Source organism: Colletotrichum karsti (genome assembly GCF_011947395.1).
Source record: "Colletotrichum karsti strain CkLH20 chromosome Unknown Scaffold2, whole genome shotgun sequence".
NCBI classification, from domain to species: domain Eukaryota; kingdom Fungi; phylum Ascomycota; class Sordariomycetes; order Glomerellales; family Glomerellaceae; genus Colletotrichum; species Colletotrichum karsti.
The window spans coordinates 1,866,013-1,890,192 of record NW_024065902.1 but is presented as its reverse complement, the minus strand read 5'-3'; the positions used below and the strand labels follow the sequence as shown (position 1 = coordinate 1,890,192).

The following is a 24,180-nucleotide window of genomic DNA, read 5'->3' as shown; positions in this document are numbered from 1 at the left end:
TCGCCGTCTGCTCTCCACGTTATCCATGTCTGCGACGCCTGCCGGCCGAGCAAGTCATGACGATTTATGGGGCCGTTGAATACCCTAGATGAGAGAGAACTTGAAGAGATTGTGTCAACTCATGAACGAACTTGACGTGAAACATTGATCCAAAGGGCAGGCGACCTCCTGCAGATCTAAGGAATGAGACATAATATGTCGTTTGACGAGCCGTTCACAGTGCAGAATTAAGAAAATGGGTTAACTGTTTGGCATGTAGTTCGAATGACTCTGAAGAAAGCACCACCCTCTGATGTTTACGTCCAAGATATATATCTACTCCCAGTTGTCGTCTGTTATGGTGTGGCGAGGACTCCATGCCTCTCAGACTGTGTTTCCTTCCAAATTCAAATCGTACCTCACACGCAGTCATTAACTTACTGCTCATCCGCAACCTGAAGTCCCTCCCTAAGGCCCTCCACAACAAGCTCCTCCCCGGTGGCGCGGCGGAAGATATCCTTGACGTCGTCGGTCGTGCTCTCAAAGTGACTGCTGGCGTCGTAGCTCTTGGAGACGAAAACGTTGTCGCCGCGGCCATCGTCCGTGGGCTCGTAGATGGGGATAGGAGCACCCTGAGTCGCGTTAGTATCTTAGTATCAAACCTCGGCCGAGGCATGCTGGGAAGTGGGCGCTTACCATAAACTGCTCCTCGATCTCTCCAAGACGGTCCAGACCAGGCTGAAGCTCGAGGTGGTGGTTCGCACCAGTCTCGGCAATGGTCGAGACGATCGCGATCCAGTAGCCCTTGGGGCACACGTTGTGTGCGGAGGAGACGGTCGCGATGTAGATATCTGCCACGCGTTAGATCTTGAGGTCATCGTACGGCTCGACGGAATACGTACCGTTCTTGCGGCCGATCTGAGATTGGGGAATAATGAGCTGAGCAGAGTCGGCGTCGTTCGTTCCAGGCAGAGGGTGCTTCAGCACACAAATAGCACGCAGGACCTGGCCGACAACCTTGACCTTGTTGGAGAAGTAGCTGGGGTCACCAAGGATCATCTTGGCCTTGGTCTCGAACTTCATCTCCTCGACACCGGTCATGGTGGCCTTGATGCCGACAGCCTTGCCGCCCTCGTAGGTCACCTCATCGACGTGGGTGTTGAGCATGTATGTACCGCCGTAGATGGCAGACAGGCGGGCGAAACCCTGAGGAAGCTCGCCGAGACCGTACAGAGGGTAGATGTACGGGGACTTGCCGTAGCGGGCAACGGAAGTGCCGTAGAGGCGAATGCGCTCGAGGGCCTCCGGGGCGGCACCGGGCTTGGTGAGGTAGTCGTCGGTGGTGAAGAGGGCCATGGCATGGCCGATGAAGTCGCGAGTGCCAGTCTCGAGACCGAACTTGTCGTAGACCTCCTTCATGGTACAGTTGTTGATGTCGAGACCTTTCACGTGTTAGCCCAAGCTCCCAACCGTTGCTATCTTCGAGATCGTGCGGTCTAACCCTTGTGGGTGGCAGTGTCCTTGCGGTCGAAGCTGCCAATCCACTCGATGAAGTTCTTCATGCGCCTCTTCTCAAAGAGGCCCATCAACGGCGAGCGCAACGCCTCACCGGCATCGGACGGAACCTTAGCGACGGCGGCCTTGGTGCCCTGGCCCTGCTGGACGTAGCTGCCAGCGACTTGCTTGAACTCCAGGTATCGTGTGACATCAGTCGAGACCAGGATGTTGGTCAACTCGCCAGAGGACATGAGGAACTTGGGGACGAGGTCGATGTTCCAGTCATTCAGGCGGCCGTACTTGGTCCAGGGCTCCTCGCCCTTGTTGTAGTTTCCATACTTCTTGAACAGCTGTAATCATGGCGAGTCAGATATCAAATTGATAAAACAGCTATGGGTTCGCGGGTGTATACCGTCTCGAGGTTCACTGAAGCTGCCTCACTGCTCTACGTCAGCTCCAGCTCGGTCGCGATAAGGGGGAGGGGATGGCGGTTATCGGATGGAAAGGAGACGACTTACCCGCCGTAGTGGTCGTTACGGTCAATGTGAAGAACCTTCTTGCCCTTGACACTGAGAACACCAGAGAGAATACACTCAGTCAGGCCTGCTCAAGGGAGACGGTGAAGATGGTTAGCCAGGAAGCTCCTCCGAGCAGAAGGGAACCCCACACCACGACGCCATGGGCGATGATGCGGGGCAACAGAGGGCAGTCTGAGGTCGTAACGTCACGTACCAGTGCCCAGCACGATGACATCGTATTCCTTTGCAATCTCATCCATGTTTGCGCGAGTTTGAAGGGGTTCGGGAGGTAAATTAGTCGGTGTTGGTAATAAGGAGGGAAAAGAAAAGTCGAGGATAGTTCACGTCTGGAGAAGTAGTTGCGGTGTTGTAGGAGACATGGGACCGAAAATGCAGCAAAGGAAGGATTGGGGTGGGGGTGGCCAGGTCCAGCAGGGGCCGCAGAGCCACACTGCACCTGGAGCAGATGCTTTTGGAGGGGTTCAGTGTCAAGTGTGTCACTGGGGGCCAGTGCCGTGCTTTGCCTGGGCCTGTATGGCTCCAGTACATTGCCATTAATGGATAGGTCCGCTCTCCGCTCTCCGCTCTGTGGCTCACCGCTAATACCGTAGACGGTTTTTTGTGTCCAAGCTACAGGTACTACGCGTTACCACAGGTACTGGCTCGTCAAAAGCCTGAGGCTATTAAATTCTAATGTATGGTTCTCAATGGAAGCGGTAAGGTAATTAATGACCCTTTGGCAGACAGACCTACAAGTACTCGGCGGTGTGATTGGGCTGGACTTGGTACAAGGGCCCAGGTCGAGTCTCGTCCCGTCCTTCCCCGTTCCGGTCCTGTAACATTATGCGAGTATCTATGTGGTCTCAGATCATCCATCTAATATTAAGGTACTGCACATACCTACCTACCAAATGGGTCATCTGCCCTGATTATGCAATGCTCAACCGCTTTGAATCAGCTTGCTCAAACTATCGTGAGCCGCCTTGCGCCATTCCACCCAGCTGAGCTCGATAGACGGCCAGCTAAGGTGATTTGTAGGGGAATGCTTTTCTTTCGGGCGGCGAAATAACCACCCGCCTCTGCACAGATGGCGTATCGTACAAGATTCTATACATGTCTGGATACAATGATACAGGTCCCTCCTAACCTGGGTTCGCATGCAGGCGAGGTGCGATTATAACTGCGGTTGCTCAAAGCTTCGGCACCGGCATCTCTACGGCCTTCTTCTTCTCCTCCTTGGGCTTCTCCGGTGCCTTCTCAGCCTCCGCCTCCGCCGGCTTGATTTCATGTTCCACCCCGGTTGCCGGCTCAGTCTTCTGCTCAGCCGATGCCTCCGCGGGCAATTCCCGTTCATACATCGATTCTTCGCCAGGAGCCGCCATCAATGCCCGATCGTAAGCGTTTCTGTACATGGGCTGGCGCTTCATATCAATGTCGGGATCAAAGTGAGCCAACTGGCGCGCATCTTCCCAGACGTAGTATCGTTCCGTCAAGACGTGCTTGATCCGCCTCATCGTTATCCGAACCTGCAGCGTTCTGGTTAGCAGCCATCGTTCCCGAATGCAAAACGAGCACGAACCGTTTCGTCTCTGCCGCTGGCCTCCAGGGCTCCAAAACCAAGCTGCCGCCTTGTGCGCTCCTTGGACGCTGTCAAGATGCGGTTCCTTTCCTTCAAGCAGACATACCACAGAGCGTGGAGGTCGTTCCAGCTCTTCTTGCGCAACTCTTCGGTTTCCCATGGGCGGCCGTGAGATTCGTCCTCCTTGGGCGTCTGCAGGAGTTTCTTGCCGTAAAAGAAGTCCCAGAGGCCGTGGTTCGGGTCCACAGCAACGGTGGGCTTGTAGTCCGCCGGTCTGGGTATCTCCTCCCAAGACACGGAGAGCTTCTCACGAGGACCTGTTCTCTTCATAGTCGAGACTCCTCGCAGGCGGTTGTTGTCGCGGGTCACCCGCTTAGCGTGCGCTGAAGAGGTCGAGAAGCACGACGTTGCGATTCGTGGTTGGGCGATGGGGGCCGATGTCGATGTCGAGGGGAGCCATTGTCTGGTCTCCTGGAGCCGCAGTACGCGACCAATCGATGGTCGTAGCGCATTCGGGTTCGCCATCGCAGTAGAGATCAAGGCTGCTGGGAAGGAATCGTGAATCCCTTTCCGACAGCTCGAACTATTTCGCCAGTCAGAAATTTGGCAAGCCGTTCAGCCAATTACGAGAGCATTTGCAGCGGCTGCGGGTGAACGACTTACCGGGCGGTTTTTTTGAGCAGGGATTTTACCTCTCCCACCTACCTTACCTTAGGGAGGTACCAAGGTACCCCGCCAGATCTCCACCTCACGGGCTCAAACTTCCATGTGTTCAGCCACACATGAGAGTTGAGGCTTCGCAAGGTGTGGCTAGTGAATAAGACGGGCAGCCCGGACTGACCTACAGGCCTCTGTGGACTCGACATTAAGACTCTTGGAGCTTGCGTTGACTTCCCGTGGTAGGTTAGATAGATTGAAATGAACATTGATCTCATCTCGACATAGAAGACGTCAAATGAGACTGCGCGGATGTCTTATGTCGCCATCCATTCTTGGGGACTAACGTGTCACCCTTGGTTCTTCGTTGTGCTCTGGTCATCTCCCTGTCGTTGTCGACAATGTCTAGGAAGCAATTGTTGTTTCTGCATAATCTTTTATCCTGCATTTACTCTGAGCGAGGCTGTGACTTCTTAAGTCTCCTGGAAGGCTGGGACAACAAGAAGCATTCGCTGGGCGTATCTAGCATCTAAGAATAATGGCAACTTCCTAGCTCAATTTGTTAACTTTTTGGCGGAAGTCACCTTGTTTGTTGCACTAGATAGTAACACTTGAATAGTATCAGAGATGAGAGACACGCAAGTAGGACGTCTTCAGCCAATCGCACCATCCAACCCCCATGAAGACCAAATCGTAAGTGTTGTCTGGGGTAGTAGTATATTCGCCAATCGGTTCACCCAGGATCGTGAGTGTGTGAGGACCTTCAGCCACGTAACACCAGTCTGCGCAGATTCCTTGGCCATTATCGAGGCTGGAAGTTTTAAGAAGCTTATCGTTAGGAAACCTACTTACAAAGTGGGTGCTGCCTTGTGTCGACTCCAAGCCTTCACAAGTGTTTGAGCTCATGCGGAACTCCCGCGGAGAGTTGATAAATGACACTAAATGTATCGAAATACAGACATTTCTGAAATCCCAAAAGCATTTCTCCGGATATGCTATGTCCATGTAGCTCGTTGACGACCGCAAGCGATTCGTGTGATATGACCCAGACAGCAGTATGTCAGGTCATGGCCGCTAAGTAGAACAACACCTTCACTGGGCAGAACTACACTGGAATTGTTCGACAATGAAGTCTGACTGACGATAAGAACGGTGGAAATGAAGTGCCAACTTCTTATTCCAATTGATGATACTTCATGCACTGATACCGCACGTGTCTGCCTCAGCACCTGGGCCATGCGAGAGATAGCTAACTACACAGCTCATAGCTATAACTCATGCTTCATACCCTAAACTACCACTACGAGTCCGTACGAGTACCAAAGTGGGATGTTTTGGTTTCGACTATTCGAGTAAAGCTGAACCTCGGTGACAATTGTTTCTGACCAACACATCGCTTTGATATTAGGAAGTGCTTGTTACTGCGGCGATAGTTTTCAAGTACGTGTGGTTGCTCATGATAGTAAGAAGAAGGTTGATATATGATTATCCACCTGTTAACAGTGTAGTAGTGGCAGCATGGGGGCTGACGTGGTGACCACCAAGTTGAGGCTACCAGGCAAAACGGGTCGACGAGACTTTCGAAATTGCTCTAAGAAGGCAGGTTTATATTGTCTGCAATTGCATAAGATACCGGCTTAAAGCAAAATAGCAATGAGTTGTTGCGTGACTCTGAAGGCTCTTGATACGCTCAATAAGAACACTTGCGATGCACTGTCTACGACCCTCGTTGACGGTAAGTGTGCTTTCCCGCTTCGTCAGGATACAATACGTCGCTCTCGGTCATATAAGACTGCCATATTCCTATTATTGACCCTCGAGTCAGCGTTGTCTATGTTACCGGGAGAATGAAGAACGTGACTTGCCAATGTTCACATGACGCTAGAGGTGATGGAAAGTCCTGGTCTTGAGATCACCCGTTGAGATGGACTTTCTCGTAATTGCTTGCAAGTTGACTGACTCTTCGAAGATAATTCATAGTCGTTTTCTCAACAAGTAAGCTCTTCAATTCTCTGTCAATGTTGTGGAAAGTAGCGTCACGTCTTCAACCGTTCCAGCTATGAGCAGTCGTTGAATCGAGCAACACACAAGAGTGACACATTACAGGGCCACTTGGTAGATTCTGAAGAGAGATGCCTAAGAAACTTCGACGCAATTAGGTTGACTTTCAAGTTTCCATTGCAGAGTCAATCTCTTTGATGGTTGCCGGGTATCAAGTACCGTTCTTCAACCTAGAAGCATCCCCGTCCTACGCCAGCCTCGTCAGAGCACGACGTTGCTGGAAAACATCTTTGATTTCCGCCATGTGATATATAACAAGTTGACACCTAGCTTATCACCATTCAATCCTCAGTGTTGAGATTGCTTCCGCCAGCAAGATTGAACTAACCGAAAATCCCCAAGTCGCTGAGCATGATGGGTTGACCTGGCGTGGATCGGCCGGAGTTCCCAAAGTCTCGACAACTCTGGCAAGACGTACAGATACGGCATACAGCCAATAACTCATCGAGAAGCTTCAGAATGTCAACCTTCAAAGTCAACGCAGCATGAACAAGGCTGCCTCCAAGTCAACGCAGCAGCGCATGTTCTCCGCGGCGCGTCAGATCCAACCGACGTCGGTGAACACCGAACTCAGAAGACAACCAACAACCACCTCACGCTCTCCATACTTCGCTCAAGTTTCCCCAATAGTCTCCATCACGACGCTCCAAAAACCCCCCATCTCATCCCGCGCGACCCAACTCTTCGCATTCCCCATCGCAACCACCCACCTCGAATGCCCACACCAAGCGAAAAAAAGAGCCCACACACACATACAGCTCCCCGCCGGACGGATCCCTCCCTCTCCGCCAAAGATGCCGAACCCGCTGCGGGAACGTCAACATCCGCTCCGATGGATAATCGGCCGGTTGGCCCAATGGCAAGGCGTCTGACTACGATTCCACACAGGATCAGTTATCAGGAGATTCTGGGTTCGACCCCCAGGCTGGTCACGTTTCTTTTTGTTTGTCTCGTGCTTGTTCAGCAACATAATCATCATATACCTTCCTTCCGCTCGCTCGCCTTCACCTCTTCCTATCTTCATTGCCTTACCGACATTCAGAACAACGTGTCCTCTCCTGTCCTGAAGCCGCCTGAGTTGCAGAGTTTTCACACCAGGGCAGACCGCGCGGGTCTCGCGGGTACACGACGCGGTTCCCGCCGCGGGGAGGGGGAGGGGAGGGGGTGGTCGACGGAAAGCTGTCCGTGGGAAAAACGCATTCAACCTTCGACGACGTGGTCGGCCACGATGTATCGTCCGTCCCCTGAACGGAAGACAAGCGGTGAGCGATTCCTGCCTGAAGACTGAGCGTCAGTCACTTTTTTGGTTTCTTTTTGTCCACCTTGGCGAACAGACGAATGCCGAGTATCGTGGCCAGGTACCATCGGCCCAAGATCACGAATGAAAAAAACAATTCACTAGGTGTACATTTTGAACCAATGGCTGTGATATATCTTCAGAGACACGTCACTTGGCTTGACGCCAGGCATTGAAGACTGCCACGAGGCAAAGGACCAGCTCTTGGAAATGCGCAGGAACCTTACCGCCAGAGCCGTAGCAATTATTCCAAAAAATTCGACACTCCCATCTATTCGCACGCCCGAAGCTCGGCCTCTGTTCATCACCTACCGCATCACACGTCGTGAAGTCGTCCGAGAGGATCACGTCCAGCGAACGACCCCCTCCAACGACGATCACCCCCATCGGTCGTCGGCCGCCTCGCGAGGCCGAGACACAGATTGACAGAACAGCCCAGAGGGAAAAAAAGGAGCCCACAAAACGCGGTCGGCTATGCAGAGACAAGCCTCAACAACCGAGAAGCAGCACCACAATATCTCACATTCCAGAACGTCCAGCTCACATGAAGAGCCTTGTAACGGGTGGCAACATGTACCCAAAGGGGGCAACAGATCACGCCCATCCGGAGGGAAAAGGAGCAACAACCTACGAATAGGGGGGACTCCTGAAGAAGGCTGAGATGAGGACAGAGGGCAGACAATTCGGGACTTTCCTACAGCCCACACAATCTACGCTCCAAAATGGATGCTAGCATGAGTCCATCTAGTCGGCGGGTCATCCCTTCTCAGCCTCAACTCTAGAACACGGTATTCGTACAGACATGAACCCCATAACATAGTCACTCTGTCTATCTCCATTTTTCTGAACCTCCTCTTACGGGCAGGCAGGCAAGAAAAGATGCATCTGCCGTCCGTGGCGAAGAGTGCCAACAACGCTCATGTATTCGAGTTCAACCATCGGAGACAAGAAAACACCGATATTACGCGCTCTGCTCGCGCTCGCGTTTGACGTTCCCCGTCACAACGTCCCCGATTTAGAAACTGTCGCCTCGGGGAGGACGAGCCGGACAGTCTCTTCCTAAGGATTTGCGCTCTGCACTGCTGCGTGCAGTGCACCACCACCTGCCAATCTATGCTACCACGGCAGGTATGGACGCGTCTTTCAGTCTCCTGGATGCGACATGGTAGGAGTTTACGTTTGTTTCGGCTAGAACAGTTCATAGTCCCAGTCCCATTCTGCATTTCGCGCAGTGGTTGTCGTAATCGTTGCCAACTCGGACGGCACGCGTTCAAGCAGCCAGTTGCTAGGCCATCGCGCGTACCTGGTACAGTTGTCGTCGGGGAGCACCCGAAACCAATGCCATTCGTCCGTCGAATTATCGTGGCAGTGACATTCCTCAGTTACGGAAATAAAACGTCGAGTTGTCACGAGGATGTCTATACGACGAGGGTTGGAGATTATGCCGATCAGAGGCTCTCAGGACACGATATTGCCGGGTCTCGAGTCACAGGAGCCTTGAAGCCATGGTGGTAATCTCGTGTACGGACAGGGCGACCGCATCTCATCTCTTTAGGAGGTTGTTGCCATGTGAGAGACATGAGGCATCGTCAACTTGTCAAGGGTTTCTCTGTGTCTCTTGCGATCGCGCATTGACGCCTTGTGCAGGTGAACACAGAGCTCAAGGCTATCATGGGTCCAGCCGGTCGCACCGAAAGCAGTTGCCGAAGTCTTTTCGACATAAACCCCTCAACCAAGCCAGTTGACGCAAGTCGATCCCACGTAACAATGTAATTGAGTAGTTTCCAAACAAGGCCATTTGTCAGAGCGAACCCGCCGCGCAGCATGGCATGCGGAGCCTCTCCGACTCTGCCAACCGCACTGAGTCGGGGAAAAGTCCCCTATGACGCAATTGCCTTCCAAGATAATTACTGAATGCCTTCATCTCGTGTAACCGAAAGTTCCGCACTCCACATCCTTCCGCGGTCACGGAGGATCCACCCGGAAGCGCACCGCGTCGTCGAAAAAAGATTGTGATACACGGCCGTGGGACCCGGGGGGTTGAGGCTCGTCGTCGTCCTCGTCGTCAGTGACATTCACGTATCCGTACACAGGAGTACATCGGCCTGCATCGCGTGCAGTACCGCAATGTGTCCTGGGCGAGATGAACTTGGCAGAAGCTCCATGATCGGCATCCGGCCGAGATGTCATGTCAAAGCATGTTGAATCAGTCGGCCCTTTCGACTGTCGTCATAGCTGGACTCGACTGAATCGTGAACCCCTTCCCGAGCTGGACATCCCGGGCTTGAGGCGACCTTCAAACCGCGTACCGGATGGGTTTCCTGCCATTCAATTGACAATCGACATTGCAGGAACGTCCTTCGTCGAATGTTCAAACGGCTCCCTTGCCTGCCGGAGATGAGGACGCATGGCGCACCTTGGCCGGGCTGAGGGGAGACTCCCCGAGACGCGCACAGTACTCTGTACACTCAGTAGTAAGTACACACTGCGGCCTTGGATTGATGGGCAAAATTAAGAAGAGAGGAAAGACCTGGGCGGTTATTTCCTCAGCCATCAAAGCCAAGGTTGAAACAAGCAAGGCTAGGAGCTGGAGACGATGGCTCGAACAACAGATCAGACGAGCCGTGTTCCTGGACCAGCCTGACCTGACGCTTCTCGCGCCAGCTGCTGGAAAAACACAAGCCCCCCCGACCACCCAACCCCACCCTAAGCCGGTAGAAGCCTGGTTTTCGTTTCGAGCGCAATATTGTGCCGTCCTCATGCAGTTCGGTGTAGAAGAAAGGTATACATCTTCATTGCTCAAAACTGATGAATCGCATGCATTATGCCCTGTGGTATCAAGTAAGGCAGCCCTACATGAGCTTCGTCCTTGAACTCGATTCCTGCTGCTGCAGCTGGACGTGTTCTTGACATTGGCGTTCTCGGTATCCGTAGCGCGCTTTTCTCCGCTGCTGCCGCGGTCGGCGCTCCCACGCCGTCGTGTACTTATTACTTCTTCTAGTGTACGTGTACGGATACGTAGCGAATTTTCCAGAAGGAAATCGCCTCAACCTCTGAGCGGCGGTCGGGCATGGGTTCGCATACCGCTCCCACGTGGATGATCGTGGGTCTGATGTCCCAAGTGGAGCTCTCATGCGTCTTCGTCCATGGTTCGTCGTGTCACCGAGGACACTCAGAGGTTGAGTGTGCTGATGAAAAGATAGGCTGATGGTACGGATAAGGTAGGCGGCGGCGTCTTTCTCGGGAGCAAACGACGAGTTGAAGAACTTTTGACAAGTCTGTCACTCTTGCGTTAGGGTCTGCTGAACAATCAGGTTCCATGCAAGACGCAACTTGGAAGTAGATACTGTACTGTATACTTCAAGTAGCGTATCCGTAGGGTGATTACTGGTAGCGTGTGGTTGCCCGCTCTGCCAAAGCTGGCTGCGCATCCTTGCAATCTCGGGGATAATTCGACTTGTCGACTCAGTGGCCTGCCAGTCTATCGTGCTAACGTAGCCGTGCTGCATCTCGCAGGCAGGACCCTGACATAATTCAAGGCGGATCCAGGATGCGCCGTCTAACCAGCCTATCAAGAGTCTGTGAGGGGTATTCCAACAGGAGATTCTCATCCCCTCGTGTCAAAGCCTGACTAGTTGCCTTCCGGCCGGCACTTTGTGTACGTACTTCCGCGCTGCGGAACAACAAGGAAGTCACAGACATGGGCCCTACCGCTTCCGAGGCCGCTCGTGGGATACGAGCGAGTCAGATAATCTGATAGCGTCGTGTAGTTTCAACTCGCGGCTGGCTAGCTCTCCTAAGAATCCGGGCTTGACAGATGGTAAACGTAACGGGTTGCTTAACCAGAAGTCTGCGAGGCACGCTGCTGCAGGCAGTGCTGAATCCCGTTGACGCTGACGTAGTTGGCTATCATGACTCGCGCAGCAACAACCCCATGTTCGTCGTCTTCAAAGACAACGCGCTCTGTTCCGACTCCCAAGACTTGCCAACCTCCCAAAGTCTGCAAAGTGGCGGTCAATGGGGGAGGTCGCGGCGAAACCCGCCACGACCAGATTCGACGAGGGTTGCAATACAATCGTCTTGAGTAGAATCTATGAGATAATATCCGTATCGCTGCGATGCAGCATGGTGCCCGAGCTCGTAAGGTTTTGAGCTCAGGGCCTGCCATCTCGAAGCAAGGTCCGCTGAAGTGCCTCTGTGGTCGATGGTGGAGTCTTCAGGGGAACCGCAAAACAGCCTCAACACTGTTGAAGCCACGCGGGAGAGGAGACCAGCCAAAGCAGCGAGCTCCACCAAAACGCGCTTGTCGTTGGAGTAGAGGGTCCATGATGTGAAGCTTCTTCAGATCCCGCCGCTGCTGAATCTCCAAATCTCCAAGACAGCCTCCGACGGGAACACCAAAGGGACTAGGTTGTCAGAACCACATGCCCCGCAAAGAAGGCTGGACGGCCGTTGCAGCATCCCATCCACATCCAAACCAAAGCCATTAGCAAAAGGCGGAGAATTGGCCCAATGCTGACATGTTGAAGAATTGATTCAAACATCAGTCGTGAGCCTGCACGGCTGGCCCATGAGAGCATGCTTGCGAGCTGTTCCAAGAAACAACACGCCAATTTCGCAAGGCGCCTGCACTTGCCATTGCTGGAACAGTGCCATGGCCAACGGGATATTTTCTCGTTGGCTTTCTCTGACACAACATAACAATGCTGGATGAATAAACGATGATGAATCGATCCTCCGTCAGACCGAGGTACTGACGCGAACCCCTGCCGGGATCGCCAGCCACAACTCAGCATCGGATTTCCTCACCAAGCACTCCGACTCTCCTCGTCCAGGGATCTGTTGCCAGGAGGTGCTGCCCGGCTCGTTCTCGTTCGTGGTTGATACCAGCACTTATCAGCTGATGGCACGCAATCTGCCCATCCCAATGTACTTGCAACATGGTCCAAGTCATTGCAACTGGGATGTCTGCTGTCGTCGCGACTTGGAGGCTTCGTACGTTCTCTTGACCGTTGCCTGGCCTTTCGTTTTTTCTGCTCGTCCATCCGTACTCGGGAAAGATGTTGCATCTTTGTTGAGGGTCCTGCGGGCGGCGTGGGACTTGTCGCACCGTGGCTTCGTCACACAAGATTAGCGGACATGAGTTCCCAATTTGATCGAGCTAGACCGTGATTAGTTCCATTTGTCATCTCACTCGGCCGATTGTAGGAGGGCGTTAAGCTTTGGTGGCCAGGTGTCAGCAGAAGGGAAAAGGTGCTCGGAGCTGATGCAAAACCGTCGTTCATCACCACGGACGCGAGTCTCGCACAGGGAGACTATCTTCTCTGACACAGCCCCACGCGCAACCCGGCCCATAACAGCAGACGCGGTGCTGTCGGACGGGAGCCGCTTGGCGGCGTTTGTAACTGTCGGATATCTCTCCGCTCGGTCTAAGCACACCTCCCCAGCACTTTGTACTGTGCTATTTCGCCTGACTGGAAGCTTCGAACCTTGATGCCGGAACCAGGGCACAGCACTTCGTAGTACGGTCTTCCCATGTCAAGCTTGTTCCTCTTCTCGGGCAAAGTTCGGATCAGAAAACTTCTGCACCATCCCGTGGCCTGGCCCATGATGCAAACGTGGCGTGAGTATTCGTCACTAAGAACGGGGTCGCAACAGAGTTTGGCATACAATAGCAGCAAAAAAGCACATCGCCACCATCTGATGTCGAGTTGCCGGCGGCGTGTATCTCGAACGTGAAATCTCGAGATATGGCCAAAGCTTCGGGATCCTGTGCTTCTAGAAAAGAATAATGGGGAATCGAAATACCGGCAAGGAGGGTTGAATGGGGTCATGGACCCTCTTCACCACGCACGAGCGTCATCGTCCCACGACTCTTGAGCTGTCCAGTGCGTCCCTCTCGTTCAGAGAAATGCGGCCAGCGACGCCACCAGCCAGGGACGGAGGGGGGTGGGGGTTGGTTTCCTGTCAAGAAGCGCGAATGGGAGGGAGCTATGCCGAAGACCCGGGTATAATATGTGTGCCGGCGGGAATGTCGCTCCTTTGCGCGCTGCAACCTCAGCACCAAAAAACGGTCACCATCTCAGCGTGGTTGTTGAATGTCGTGAAGGTCGCTACCAACTCCCTTGAACCATGTTAAGATATGCAATTGGCTCCCAAAAGCGAGATGTCTGAAGTGCCTTGTCTGCTTCAATCTGATGTAGATACCCTAGCATCCTGAGGAGGAATCTGGGAACTTGAAGCTGCGTTGGAGCTTAAGAATTGGTACTTTGCATTGCGACTGTTTGGATTCCCCTCATCCCTGTAGTGCATCGTGGTCGAAGTGGCTGGGGCGACATGTAATTGGCGGTGCGCAAGTAAACGCACAGTACGCGTGCAGCAATCGGCTGGAAGAGAAGGAAAATGGATGAGGACGACTCTCAGGGGTTCAGAGCATTTCCGCCCGAGGCGAACGGATGTCGAGTCAGCCTGCGGAATGTGTCCCCGACAAGCGCTCAAGGTGAGAGAAGAAAGCATCGTTCTCCTATGCGCCCTCCTGCAACAATTCGAGGTTTGGCTTTCTGATATCTGAAAAGTTCGCGACGAGAGAGGAGTGCGCGACCATGGCCGTGATGGGTCCAGTGAGATCGATCTCTGTGCCCCATTATCCGTCATCCATCTCAGATGGTCCCGTCCCGTTGCGAAAAAGAGAAGTGCGACAGCTGCCTATTGGACGGCCGACGCGGGTAGAGATGGGTCGCGAGGCTCTGTAGCTCTTTTTGGGGCAAAATGCGTCCAAAGAAACGTCCCTTACTTGGCCACTTATTGATTCCGACGGACAATATCAGACTTGCTCATGTTTCAAAGCCGCCTCTTCTCCTTGACACCATTTTGACCTGTGCCATTCGATGCGTCTTCCAAACCTCGGCCTCGGTGCTGCTGGCACGAGGAGATGACCAACGCCATTACAGACGGTCGGACGTATCCGTACGCGAAGTCAACGACGGTGAACCGATGATTCGGGCAAAGTCCGACGTTCTTGCGCAGAAAAGGGTGTTTTGGGGCCGTTTCGCTTGACTCGTGGATCCTGCATAACACCCCTCAACTCCCGTCATGGAGCGATTTCGTTGTCCACAAGGCACGCACACAGTATGTAAGTGCGGCTTGCCAATGGAACGTGACTGGGTGACTTTTGGACGGGAAGTCTCTAGCAGGATGACGGAAATACTGCAGAAATGCTCAATGTGCGCGATATTCGTCCTGCGCAGAGCTTTCCGTACTGCCACGCCAAGGAGGACATGGAACCGTGGTGTCTACCTTGGCCCCCTAATCATAGGCGTGCCAAGGGCAATGGCCAGCAGACCATCAGTGAACGTCTTCTGATCATCAAGAGTTTTATCGTCGGCTATTCCAGTCCTGCCTATCGCGCGCTATCTTGCACGCAATCCCTGGCAGTCAAGCAGTCGACCGGAAAACCAAGCGCCCAAGGTGTGGTAGCAAGGTTTACCTAGGCTCCTAAGCTCGGAGCCGTCGAAGCACCCGGGTCGATAATGTTCTGGAGGATTTCTGGCCTCGAGCACCCGGTCGAAACAACGAGGGGTAGCCTTGTTTCTGGTAGTATGGCTGCCACTGTTGCCGGACCATCATATAATTGCCATGATGAATGGCATGATTGCTCGTAACAGCAGTTTTGAGGGTGCATATTGACGATAGTTTGACAAAATGGCCAGCGTGACACGACACAAACCTGCGCCGGATGCGTCCCGACAGGCCCCATGTGAGGTGAAGAGAACACTTGATACTCGGATTTGTGATGGATTAGTGAGAATCTAATACGTGAACAAGGGCCTCCGGGCCCCTTTGAGTGCAGGACTTTTGAACTGGTTTGGCTGGCGACAAATCGGTCAGCGCTACCAAGCAGCTCACACGGCGGTTTGATTGGGACGCTTCGGGCAATGACTCCGAACATTGCCGCTGCTTCTCAACAGATGGTCCAAAAGGTATTGGCGACGTACGTCAACATGAGGAAATAATGAAGTCTCGAGGGGGTAGCAGTCGCGCAAGTTGCCAACTGCCGCAGCGAATCATTTTGGATGCCGCGTGCCTCGTCTTGGCTGGCGAGGGAGCGATCCGGCTCTATTGACTAATGGCGTGCGGCGATTCGACATTTGCTGAAGTGCACAGTGATTCAGTGTCTTGCTGGATGGCAGGAGGTTCATCCAGGATGCTTGGCACTTGGGGACTTGGTAAGACGCTCGTCGGTACTCGGCCCCGATGTACCCGCTTTCCGTCCTGAAGAGCTGGGCTCTGCGCAGTGCAAACGGCGTGATGCCGGCAGCATTGCAATGTCAAGATTGAGTCGCCCCATGTGTGGAGCAAGCCGTTCGGAGCATGTCCGCGTCCCGGTCACCGGAATGAAATGGATACCTCGCGGTAATGGGTACTGCTGGATCGATGCTGGATAGGATGTTTCTTCTTTGGCACACACGCACGCAGGTGGCAGCTGCAAGCCGGCCATGGCCATGACACCGCGTGTTGGGCATCGTACAGCCGGTGTCGTCGGAGTGCGTGGATGGAGGGCAGATTTTGTGCGCGGTTTTTACTGTGCTGCCATTCTTGGATGCAGCCACATCCCTGACGGGTGTTTGTTCTGCAGCAGCAAGCGCCAAGAACGGTTCCCGAACCAGAAAAGAGGAACGAATGCCGCCCATTATCCCACGCCCAGCGCGCATCTGTATCCTTGCATCCTTGATGCTTCCTGAGAGCAGGGGTTCATCCTCGTAAGATGCAGCTGGCGGGTACCTCGGATCTCTGAGGCGGCGGCGGCGGAGGAGGGCAGCAAGGTGCCCTACGTTGTGTTGCCCTGCCCTGCCCTGGGCCCTAGCCTCTCCCATCAAGAGCTGTGTGCTGTTCAGGTAAGGTACCCATACATTTTGTGCGTGCCGTAGCCGTACAGTAGTGCGGTGTAGCTGCTGGAACGTCCAATACCACGTCGATTTGCGTGTGGCGGTCATGACGCTTGCAGGGTTCGCCATCGTCTCATCATTTTTGGCAGAGCAGTGTCGAGGGCGACCTTACCCGATTCGAGGACACCCTTGAAAGTCGACCGTTACAGGCAACCCATACTGTGAAGATGAGTGTGGTAGGTATCCGTACTTGGATGTAAACTCGATCTCAGCAGAGTCTGCTTGTTTGCGCGTCGAGGAGTCTCCTGTAGGTGTCTGTTCGTCGGAGAGAGACTGACATGGGTGCTCCAGGCTGTCAGCGTGACCAATTGGTAACAGAGCCAACAGGGGGTTGACATACGTCGTTGTTTTCTCGGCGTATCTCTAGCGTAGGAGAGGCAGGAGAGGCCGCCAGAAGGCGAATTGGAACGATTCAACCGCGTGTATCGTGTATCGTGGTTGTATCAAGTGTTGGTAGCGTATTCGTAGTCCGTTTGTTAAGGCGAGCGGAATGGCAGCGCGGCCCCCAAAGACGCCGCCGCCGAAAGACGGAGACTAGCTCGATCCCGAGAGACAGGCCTCGAGGTTGGGATGCCGATGGCGCCTGGTACCTACCGCAGTGCGTAGGCATTCGTACTCTGTAGGCTGTAGTATAATATGCGTAATTGGCCAGAAAAGAGACAAGAGTAAGGGTTCATCACATCTGCTGGCGCGTGCTGGCATGCAGGTGGAATCAATCCACCCACGCACGTATCCTCCCTCATAGGCAAGGTAGGTATTGAAGAAACGGGAGTTGGGGTTGGGGGTTGATGATGAGGAGGAGGAGCATGAGAAGAGGGGATTGAGGGGTCTTTGGGGGTTAGCGACGGGCGGGATTATTGAGGGGACAGGGCGGGAGGGCACGCTGCACAGGCACCGGGTAGTGGACACCAAGGCCTGTACTACAGCAATATCCGGTAGCTGTAGTGTACAATTGCAGTGCGCAACGGCGCTGTGTCAAGACAAGTAGCGTGGGGATGGACCTGGAGACTGAGGTGAGATGAGGGACAGCTTGTGTGGATGCTGGAGTTGAAGGATGCGAGGGGCCTTGGGCCTGGGAATTGGAACTTGGGGCGCATTGGGGCCTTGGATCCTTGGGTCCCGTCTTTGAGTTTGGGGGTTCACTTGCCGACCCGAATTTCTTCCAGGTTCCTTTTAGATTTGGGGGTGGATTCCCGTCGTCCAGCTCTCGGGATAAAAGTGCACGAGGAAACCGTGAACAACCTACGCAACGACCTACACGATATGAGATTTAGGATTTGGGACGGGAACAGAAGGAAGGGGGGGGGGCTCTGGAAGACATGGAAGGCGTGGAAGGCGTAGAACGTGTGCAAAGACGGGGGAACCAGCTGGGAAGGCGCGACTGACAATGACAAGGAAGCAACTGCACCCGCTCGGCAGGCACAGACTGTCTGCCCGTCACCTCACGATGCGATGCAAATACGATACCTGACGATACAATGGTGCAGGTGCATGTGCAGGTAGTGTTCAGAAGCATCGCTGCACCGGGCAGGCTGCCAGGCTCAAATGCAGTTTCACTTTCAGGAAGGTGTGCGATGCGGAGTTCTTTCCGCAATGGCAGGCATTGGCAGGCATTCAGGATTGTGCCTTCCATAAGGCACTTATCAAACCAAGGTACCTTACTCTGTACGGTGCCTAGCTTACCTTGAGGCATCCCGGCAGGGAAGCCAACATCCAACCTCAGGCAAGGCAATGGCAAGCATTGGCCCGTCCGCTGATCTCGAGGACGACTGTCGGGACCTGAGGAAGGAGCGCGACAAGGAGACACCCTCAGTGTTGCCTGCCCAGGACTCAAAAGTTTGGACGTGTCTTTTCCCGACATTGACGGAAAAGCACCGATAACAAGATTTCAACTGATTGCCTCATTAGAAAGAGATGAGGTAAGAAGATGCGCCCAGGTGAGGATTCCCCTGGAGAATTGGAACAGCCTTTGATGAGGGCAACGCAGAATGGCATGCGCAGGAAAATGGGATATTATTACGGTGAGCAGCAGACCAGACGGTGAGACAACGACTCGACTCGACTCTCCTCGACCCGACCGATGCAGCGACGGTGAGGTACATTCATACACATGCAACCCCGTCAACGTCAACCAGTCGCTGTCATCGTGAGCATAACGAAGCATAACGTAGCATAGCCCGTTAGTCTAATGCAGACTTGGACAATACATGCCTGTTTCTGAAGTGCTCGTCTCATTTTGTAACGTATTACTGACAATTGCGCGCTCACTGATCTCACACGAACAGCACCTAGGCTGTGCATCAACTGCAGCGCAACTATACAAACCTCTTTTTGATTGCTGGTACCCTCATCATGGCACGAACAGCAGGCAATCCCTCAAATTCGCAACTATCGCTATGCATCTGGTTGAGGTGCTTTCTGGCTGTAATTCCGCACCGCCGTAAAACCGGCGCTAAGAAAGAAGGTGAGCATGTTAGGCGGTTCGCGTCACCGCCCTGTCTGTACGCAACGGCATTGGAAGGCGCGACCTGTGCAAATGTTGACAAGCCGATGGCACCAAGCAAGGTACAGAGTAGTCAGACAAGGTGGACAGGACAGCCATGTACGGATATCGACACGCTAGGGAAGGGTAGCTCGATTTTGACACTCGCCTGGACGTCGACCGAGCCGACAGTTCGCATTACCTCACCATCCTTTTTTTTTTTTTTTTCCTTCTGGTGCTTCTTTCCGCAGTACACACCACCGTCTCTTGAATCACGCTGCTGCTGTGCTGGTACGGAACTGTGTCTGGTCATTAGTACAGTCGCCGCTCACAGTGCCCGTGCTGTATACAACCATCTCCGAGGCAGGCGTGTGCTAGCATTGGCAGGCATTGGCAACCTGGAAGCGCTTTCCCTTTGAAATTTTCTCGTCTTCCCAGGAAAAGGCGGAAGGTACTTCGCGGCTTGTACCTTTACTGCCTGCCCGTGTCTACCTGCCAATTTATCCTTCCTTCTTGGTTGATTTGATTTTTCCTTCTCCATGCGAGCTTCCTTCACCTTCCATCTCAGTCCTCATCCTCGACTATTTTGCCTCCTTGCCCTCGTCTCTTTGCGCTGCCGATGCAGTTGAATTCCAACGAGAACTGTAGTCGTCGCAAAAGGTAGTCGGCCAATCTTTGATATTTATCACTTAGGCCAAAAAGTGGGCAGCCCTTGAGGAGGAGGAAAAAAAAAAAAAAAGGGAAAACGGGTCCTCTTCCCCTTCCTCGTCCACCTCCCACACCCCCCCAAAAAATTTACAGCCTGGCGTCATCCACTGGTGCTTTGAACTTGTACCGTGGTCTCCAACTTTCTTGTTCAGGTCGCCCATCTACAACAGACGCGCAGCCGTAACGACATCAACAGCGGCACTGTACTCACTCAATTCCAGGTTGTCTTCAGTCAGTCAGTCTGTACCTTCCTTCCCTACAAATTCACAAAACTTACCCGTCAGACCGAAGAACCTATTTCAGGTACCCTTCGCGCCTACCACAAAAGTCAAGCAAGTTTTCCCACTTGCCTTCCTCACATACCGAAGCTTCCATCCACACCATTCACTTTTTTTCATCAACCAACGGTCCAACCTCCCACACTTTCTCCGAAAAAGGCCCTTCATAAAGAGCAGACAGGATCCACTCCTCCCAGAAGGGGCGACGTCCAAACCCACTTCTTCCCTTTTTTCCTCCACCCTTTGGACGGAGTGACCATTGCTCAACGGTTCCTGCTTTGCACACCCTCGGCACCCACCCCGGCAAGACCACTTTTATTTTCCTCTGACCCCCTCTCGGCGCCGCCAGGTACCTGACAAGCCCTTCCCTTTTTTTTTTTTCCCTCTTGCCGAAGGAGCAACGCGCGAGAAAAAAAAAATAAAAAGGATCGAGCCCCATCTACTCCACTCCCTTCCCTCCCCAAAACCACCTCCAAACGGGATCAACTGGAGCCTCATCCCACCACAAAACCCACCTTCTCACAAAACAACACCTCTTCGCGTGTTGTCTCTTTTCTTGGGTTCGCGACTCTCATCATCCTTTTACTGGTGGAATATCGAGGACTCGTCTTCCATTCTGCATTCTACCTCGAGTATTTTCTTCTCCTCAAGGCGCAGAAAAAAAAACTCACTTCCGGCTGGGTCGACGACTTCATTGTCCTTGTCCCACAAAATTTTTCTCACGAGGCCGTCGACGAGTCCACCCCGTACAGACGTAGGAACGCGTCTCGACACCTCGCACCTTCTCAAGCTCTGTGCGCCTTTGTCTCGACAAAAGGCCTTCAGACTCGATCGCGGATAGCATGGACGCTTCTCAGTACCCTACCAATGGTATAAACACGACCTCGGCCTCATACCCGTCGCCGCCCGCCATCACGCCTCACCAGCTCCAGCACACCAATTCTCCCCTCCCTCACCAGACTCTGCCGCCTCTCCAGCCGCAGACCTCCGCCGCCATGAACCAGATGTACGGCAGCAACCCTCACACTCCTCGCACTCCCGCGACTCCCAACACCCCGGGTTCCGCCAACAACATGCCCGCCTACCCTCAGCAGCCTCCTCAGGCTGGACGCGGCGGTCCCTACCAGCAGATGGGCCAGTACCCTCCCCCGCCCCAGGGCTACGGTACTCAGTCGATGCTGCCCCAGACCACGATGGCCTCGTCGCACCCTCAGCCCATTGCGCCCGCGCCTAGCTCTGGTCGCGTCCCTCCCGTCCTTCGTCCCATGCCTGCTGGTGGCGTCATGCCCCAGCCTGGTATGAACTCGCCCTACGGACCCGGCTCCGTTCTCCAGGGAGGTCTTGGTGATGCCGACCAGCCTACTCACGTTGTAGGCTCCCAAGGTCGTCGCGGTATCCTTCCCAGTGCTCCTGGTCGCCCTGCCGCCACTCCTGCTGGCCCCGGCAACGCGAAGAGCACTGTTATCCCCGTCAAGGACGCTGACGGCAAGTTCCCTTGCCCTCACTGCACCAAGACGTACCTCCACGCCAAGCACTTGAAGCGTCACCTTCTGCGCCGTGAGTATCCCCCCAATGCCCCCAATGGTGTCGACTTGGCTGACAACAGTCCTTCGCAGACACGGGTGATCGCCCCTACATGTGCGTTCTCTGCCGCGACACCTTCTCGCGCAGTGACATTCTCAAGCGCCACTTCCAGAAGTGCTCCATTCGCCGAGGCAACCCGACTGGTGCTAGCCACTTGTCTCACCCTCAGGCTCATGTCAAGAAGAACGCTGCTGCTCAGAAGGCTGCTCTTGGTCAGGATGGCGGACTGAACCACCTCAATGGTCTAAGTAACATCCCTGGGGATGGCATGGTTCAGCCTTTCGGTATGATGCCTGTGTCGGACGGAATGGGCAACCTGGCGAACGATCAGAGCCAGCTGTCGCGCTCCAGCAGCTTGACCAGAATTGATAATGGCAGTAACCAAGACAGGCGGGGTTTGACAGGATCTGTCATGGATGCTCAAGGTCGTGGTGGCCAGTTCGAGCAGGCATACAACGGCGATGTCCCTAGCTCCATGACGCCCAATATGAATCAACAGATGCAAAACTACAATATGCCCCCGGGTCAAAATGGAATGTCCATGTATGGCGGGTCGAACTCGAACCAACAATCGGGCCTTGATTGGTCTCAAATGTTCCAGGCTGGTGCGCAACAAACCTACGCAAATACCTTCGCAACTCCTCCTAATCTTGGACAGACGCAGATCGCAACCAACAAAGAGCCTAGTACTGGCACCGAAAGAACAGATGGTCTTCCTGGCCCTAACCGCCACTCCGATTCCTTATTTTTCTCGACCTGGGGCGTGCCGCCATCGATTCAGGACCCGTATACCCATATCTCCAACCAAATTCTCAACTTTTTCTATCCCCCAGGTTCCCCGATTACCAACGAAAGCGCCGGCTTCAATCTCTATTTCTCGGCTGAAAACATTCGCGATTTCTTGGAGAAGTACACGCACTTCCATGTGCACTTCCCCATCCTTCATACACCCACGTTCCGCATCCTGGACTCGTATACTGGCTTACTCGCAGGCATGTGTTGCATGGGCGCCTGCTACTCTGATCGTCTTTCTCCAGATCACGTGCGCGACATGATGAACTTCCTTCGGGCGGCGTTGGTTCGCGACGTGCGCTTCTTAGCAAACACGGTCGGCAAGCAGCAAAATGAAAACGCTGACAGCTCCCCGAGTAATTCACATCGAGACCTCGAGGAACTTCAAGCTGTTATGCTGCTCCAAATTTTGCTTTTGTGGAATGGCACTCCTCAACACCGTGAAAGCGCCCGTGAGATTTTCCCAGCCATGGCGGAGCAGTCTCGCAAGCTCCGTCTGACAGAAGTCTCCACCACGCCGCCGCTTCTCAGTCCGCTACACCAGAACAACTTTACCCCTCAGAACTTCGACGTCTCCACATTCGATTGGGGTGTGTGGGTTGAACAAGAAAAGCGGATACGCCTCATGCACATCATCTTCCTCTGCAACTCCGCCATGGAACTCTATTTCAACGCCACCTGTCAACTTGACAGCTTCGAGATGCGGATACCGCTTCCCTCGGACGACGCTGCATGGGATGCACGGACGAAGAAGGATTGCGAGGATGCGCTTGGCTTGCATGGGGAGGATTTGGTACGACAAAAGAATCCGAACGGAACCCAGCGCAGCAAACAGCCCGAGATGGATCTTGCCCTCAGGGCGTTGTTACACGGCCAGTATGAAATTCAACCGGGCAGCACAAACCTGTACGGCAAGTTCATTCTGATCCACGCCCTTCTCTCCTTGATCCGCCGCGCTCAACTGGATGGCAACGCTGTAATGAAAGGTTACGCGACGCCGCCTTTGAGCGATTGGATGGTCAGTGGTGGATCAGACGGGCATGGCACGAACAGTGGCAGGGCTACGCCAGTTGATACCGCCACGCAGGCCATGCCTGCTCATGTCCTCGAATCTTTCCGGATTGCGCTGCACAAGTTCAAGGCCAATTGGGATTCCGACATGGTCAACCAATTCCCTCCAGGCATGGCCAAGAATGCGAGGAGGTACGGTTTCTCCAGGGACGGAATTCACTTTTACTGGTTGGCGATATACCTGTTGAAGCACACTCGGGCACCGGATCTGCAAATGGACTCGGATCGTCGGTTCATGCAGGTGATGCAGCTTCTCAAATCGGTAAAAACGTGGGTAATGACGGATGGAGCCTCACGGGGCGAGGAATTGGGATCGGTTGGAGAAATCGACAAGGAATTTGGGGCGACGAACCTGACACTCGACATGGCACGACTTTTTAAACCTCTTTCGGCGGTGGTGGAAGACCCAGGAATACCTTCTGTTCAGACGGATATCAGTACAGTGGCCGGCGGCACACACTGACACCCAAAAAAACTCATCTGCATTTGGTGGCGTTTATTGTTTTCTTTTCTTTTTTCATGTTGTCTCCTCACGGATTCGTTTTCATCAACTCATATGTTTTGTTGCCGAAAAGCAACCTCGATTCCCTACTGCATCACAGCCGGATTCACGGTGGTTAGTTCTGATATGCATCTTGTGGCGGGTGGTTTCACGCAATGATAGACGGGGGGAGGTGGAGTTGGCACTGCATTAGACTGCGATCAGATAGAACTTGGGAGGCTCTCGATGGT

General features: G+C 53.7%; 3 protein-coding genes across 3 annotated transcripts; 1 reads left to right on the top strand and 2 right to left on the bottom strand.

The window, feature by feature from the left end:
* Window positions 1–416: 416 nt before the first annotated feature.
* CkaCkLH20_01071 (GDP dissociation inhibitor) lies at window positions 417–2,254 on the bottom strand (the record flags this gene model as incomplete). The annotated part of the gene is made up of 7 exons (XM_038883791.1): window positions 417–611; window positions 676–830; window positions 882–1,421; window positions 1,481–1,826; window positions 1,889–1,916; window positions 1,995–2,079; window positions 2,209–2,254. 7 exons carry the CDS (start codon window positions 2,252–2,254, stop codon window positions 417–419), a joined length of 1,395 nt encoding a protein of 464 aa, XP_038751386.1.
* A 930-nt stretch (window positions 2,255–3,184) lies between these two features.
* On the bottom strand, window positions 3,185–4,098 carry CkaCkLH20_01070 (uncharacterized protein; the record flags this gene model as incomplete). The annotated part of the gene is made up of 2 exons (XM_038883790.1): window positions 3,185–3,520; window positions 3,574–4,098. The coding sequence occupies 2 exons, from the start codon at window positions 4,096–4,098 to the stop codon at window positions 3,185–3,187; spliced, it is 861 nt and encodes a 286-aa protein (XP_038751385.1).
* Window positions 4,099–20,843: 16,745 nt separating this feature from the next.
* Window positions 20,844–23,911, top strand: CkaCkLH20_01069 (uncharacterized protein; the record flags this gene model as incomplete). The annotated part of the gene is made up of 2 exons (XM_038883789.1): window positions 20,844–21,558; window positions 21,618–23,911. 2 exons carry the CDS (start codon window positions 20,844–20,846, stop codon window positions 23,909–23,911), a joined length of 3,009 nt encoding a protein of 1,002 aa, XP_038751384.1.
* Window positions 23,912–24,180: the final 269 nt, after the last annotated feature.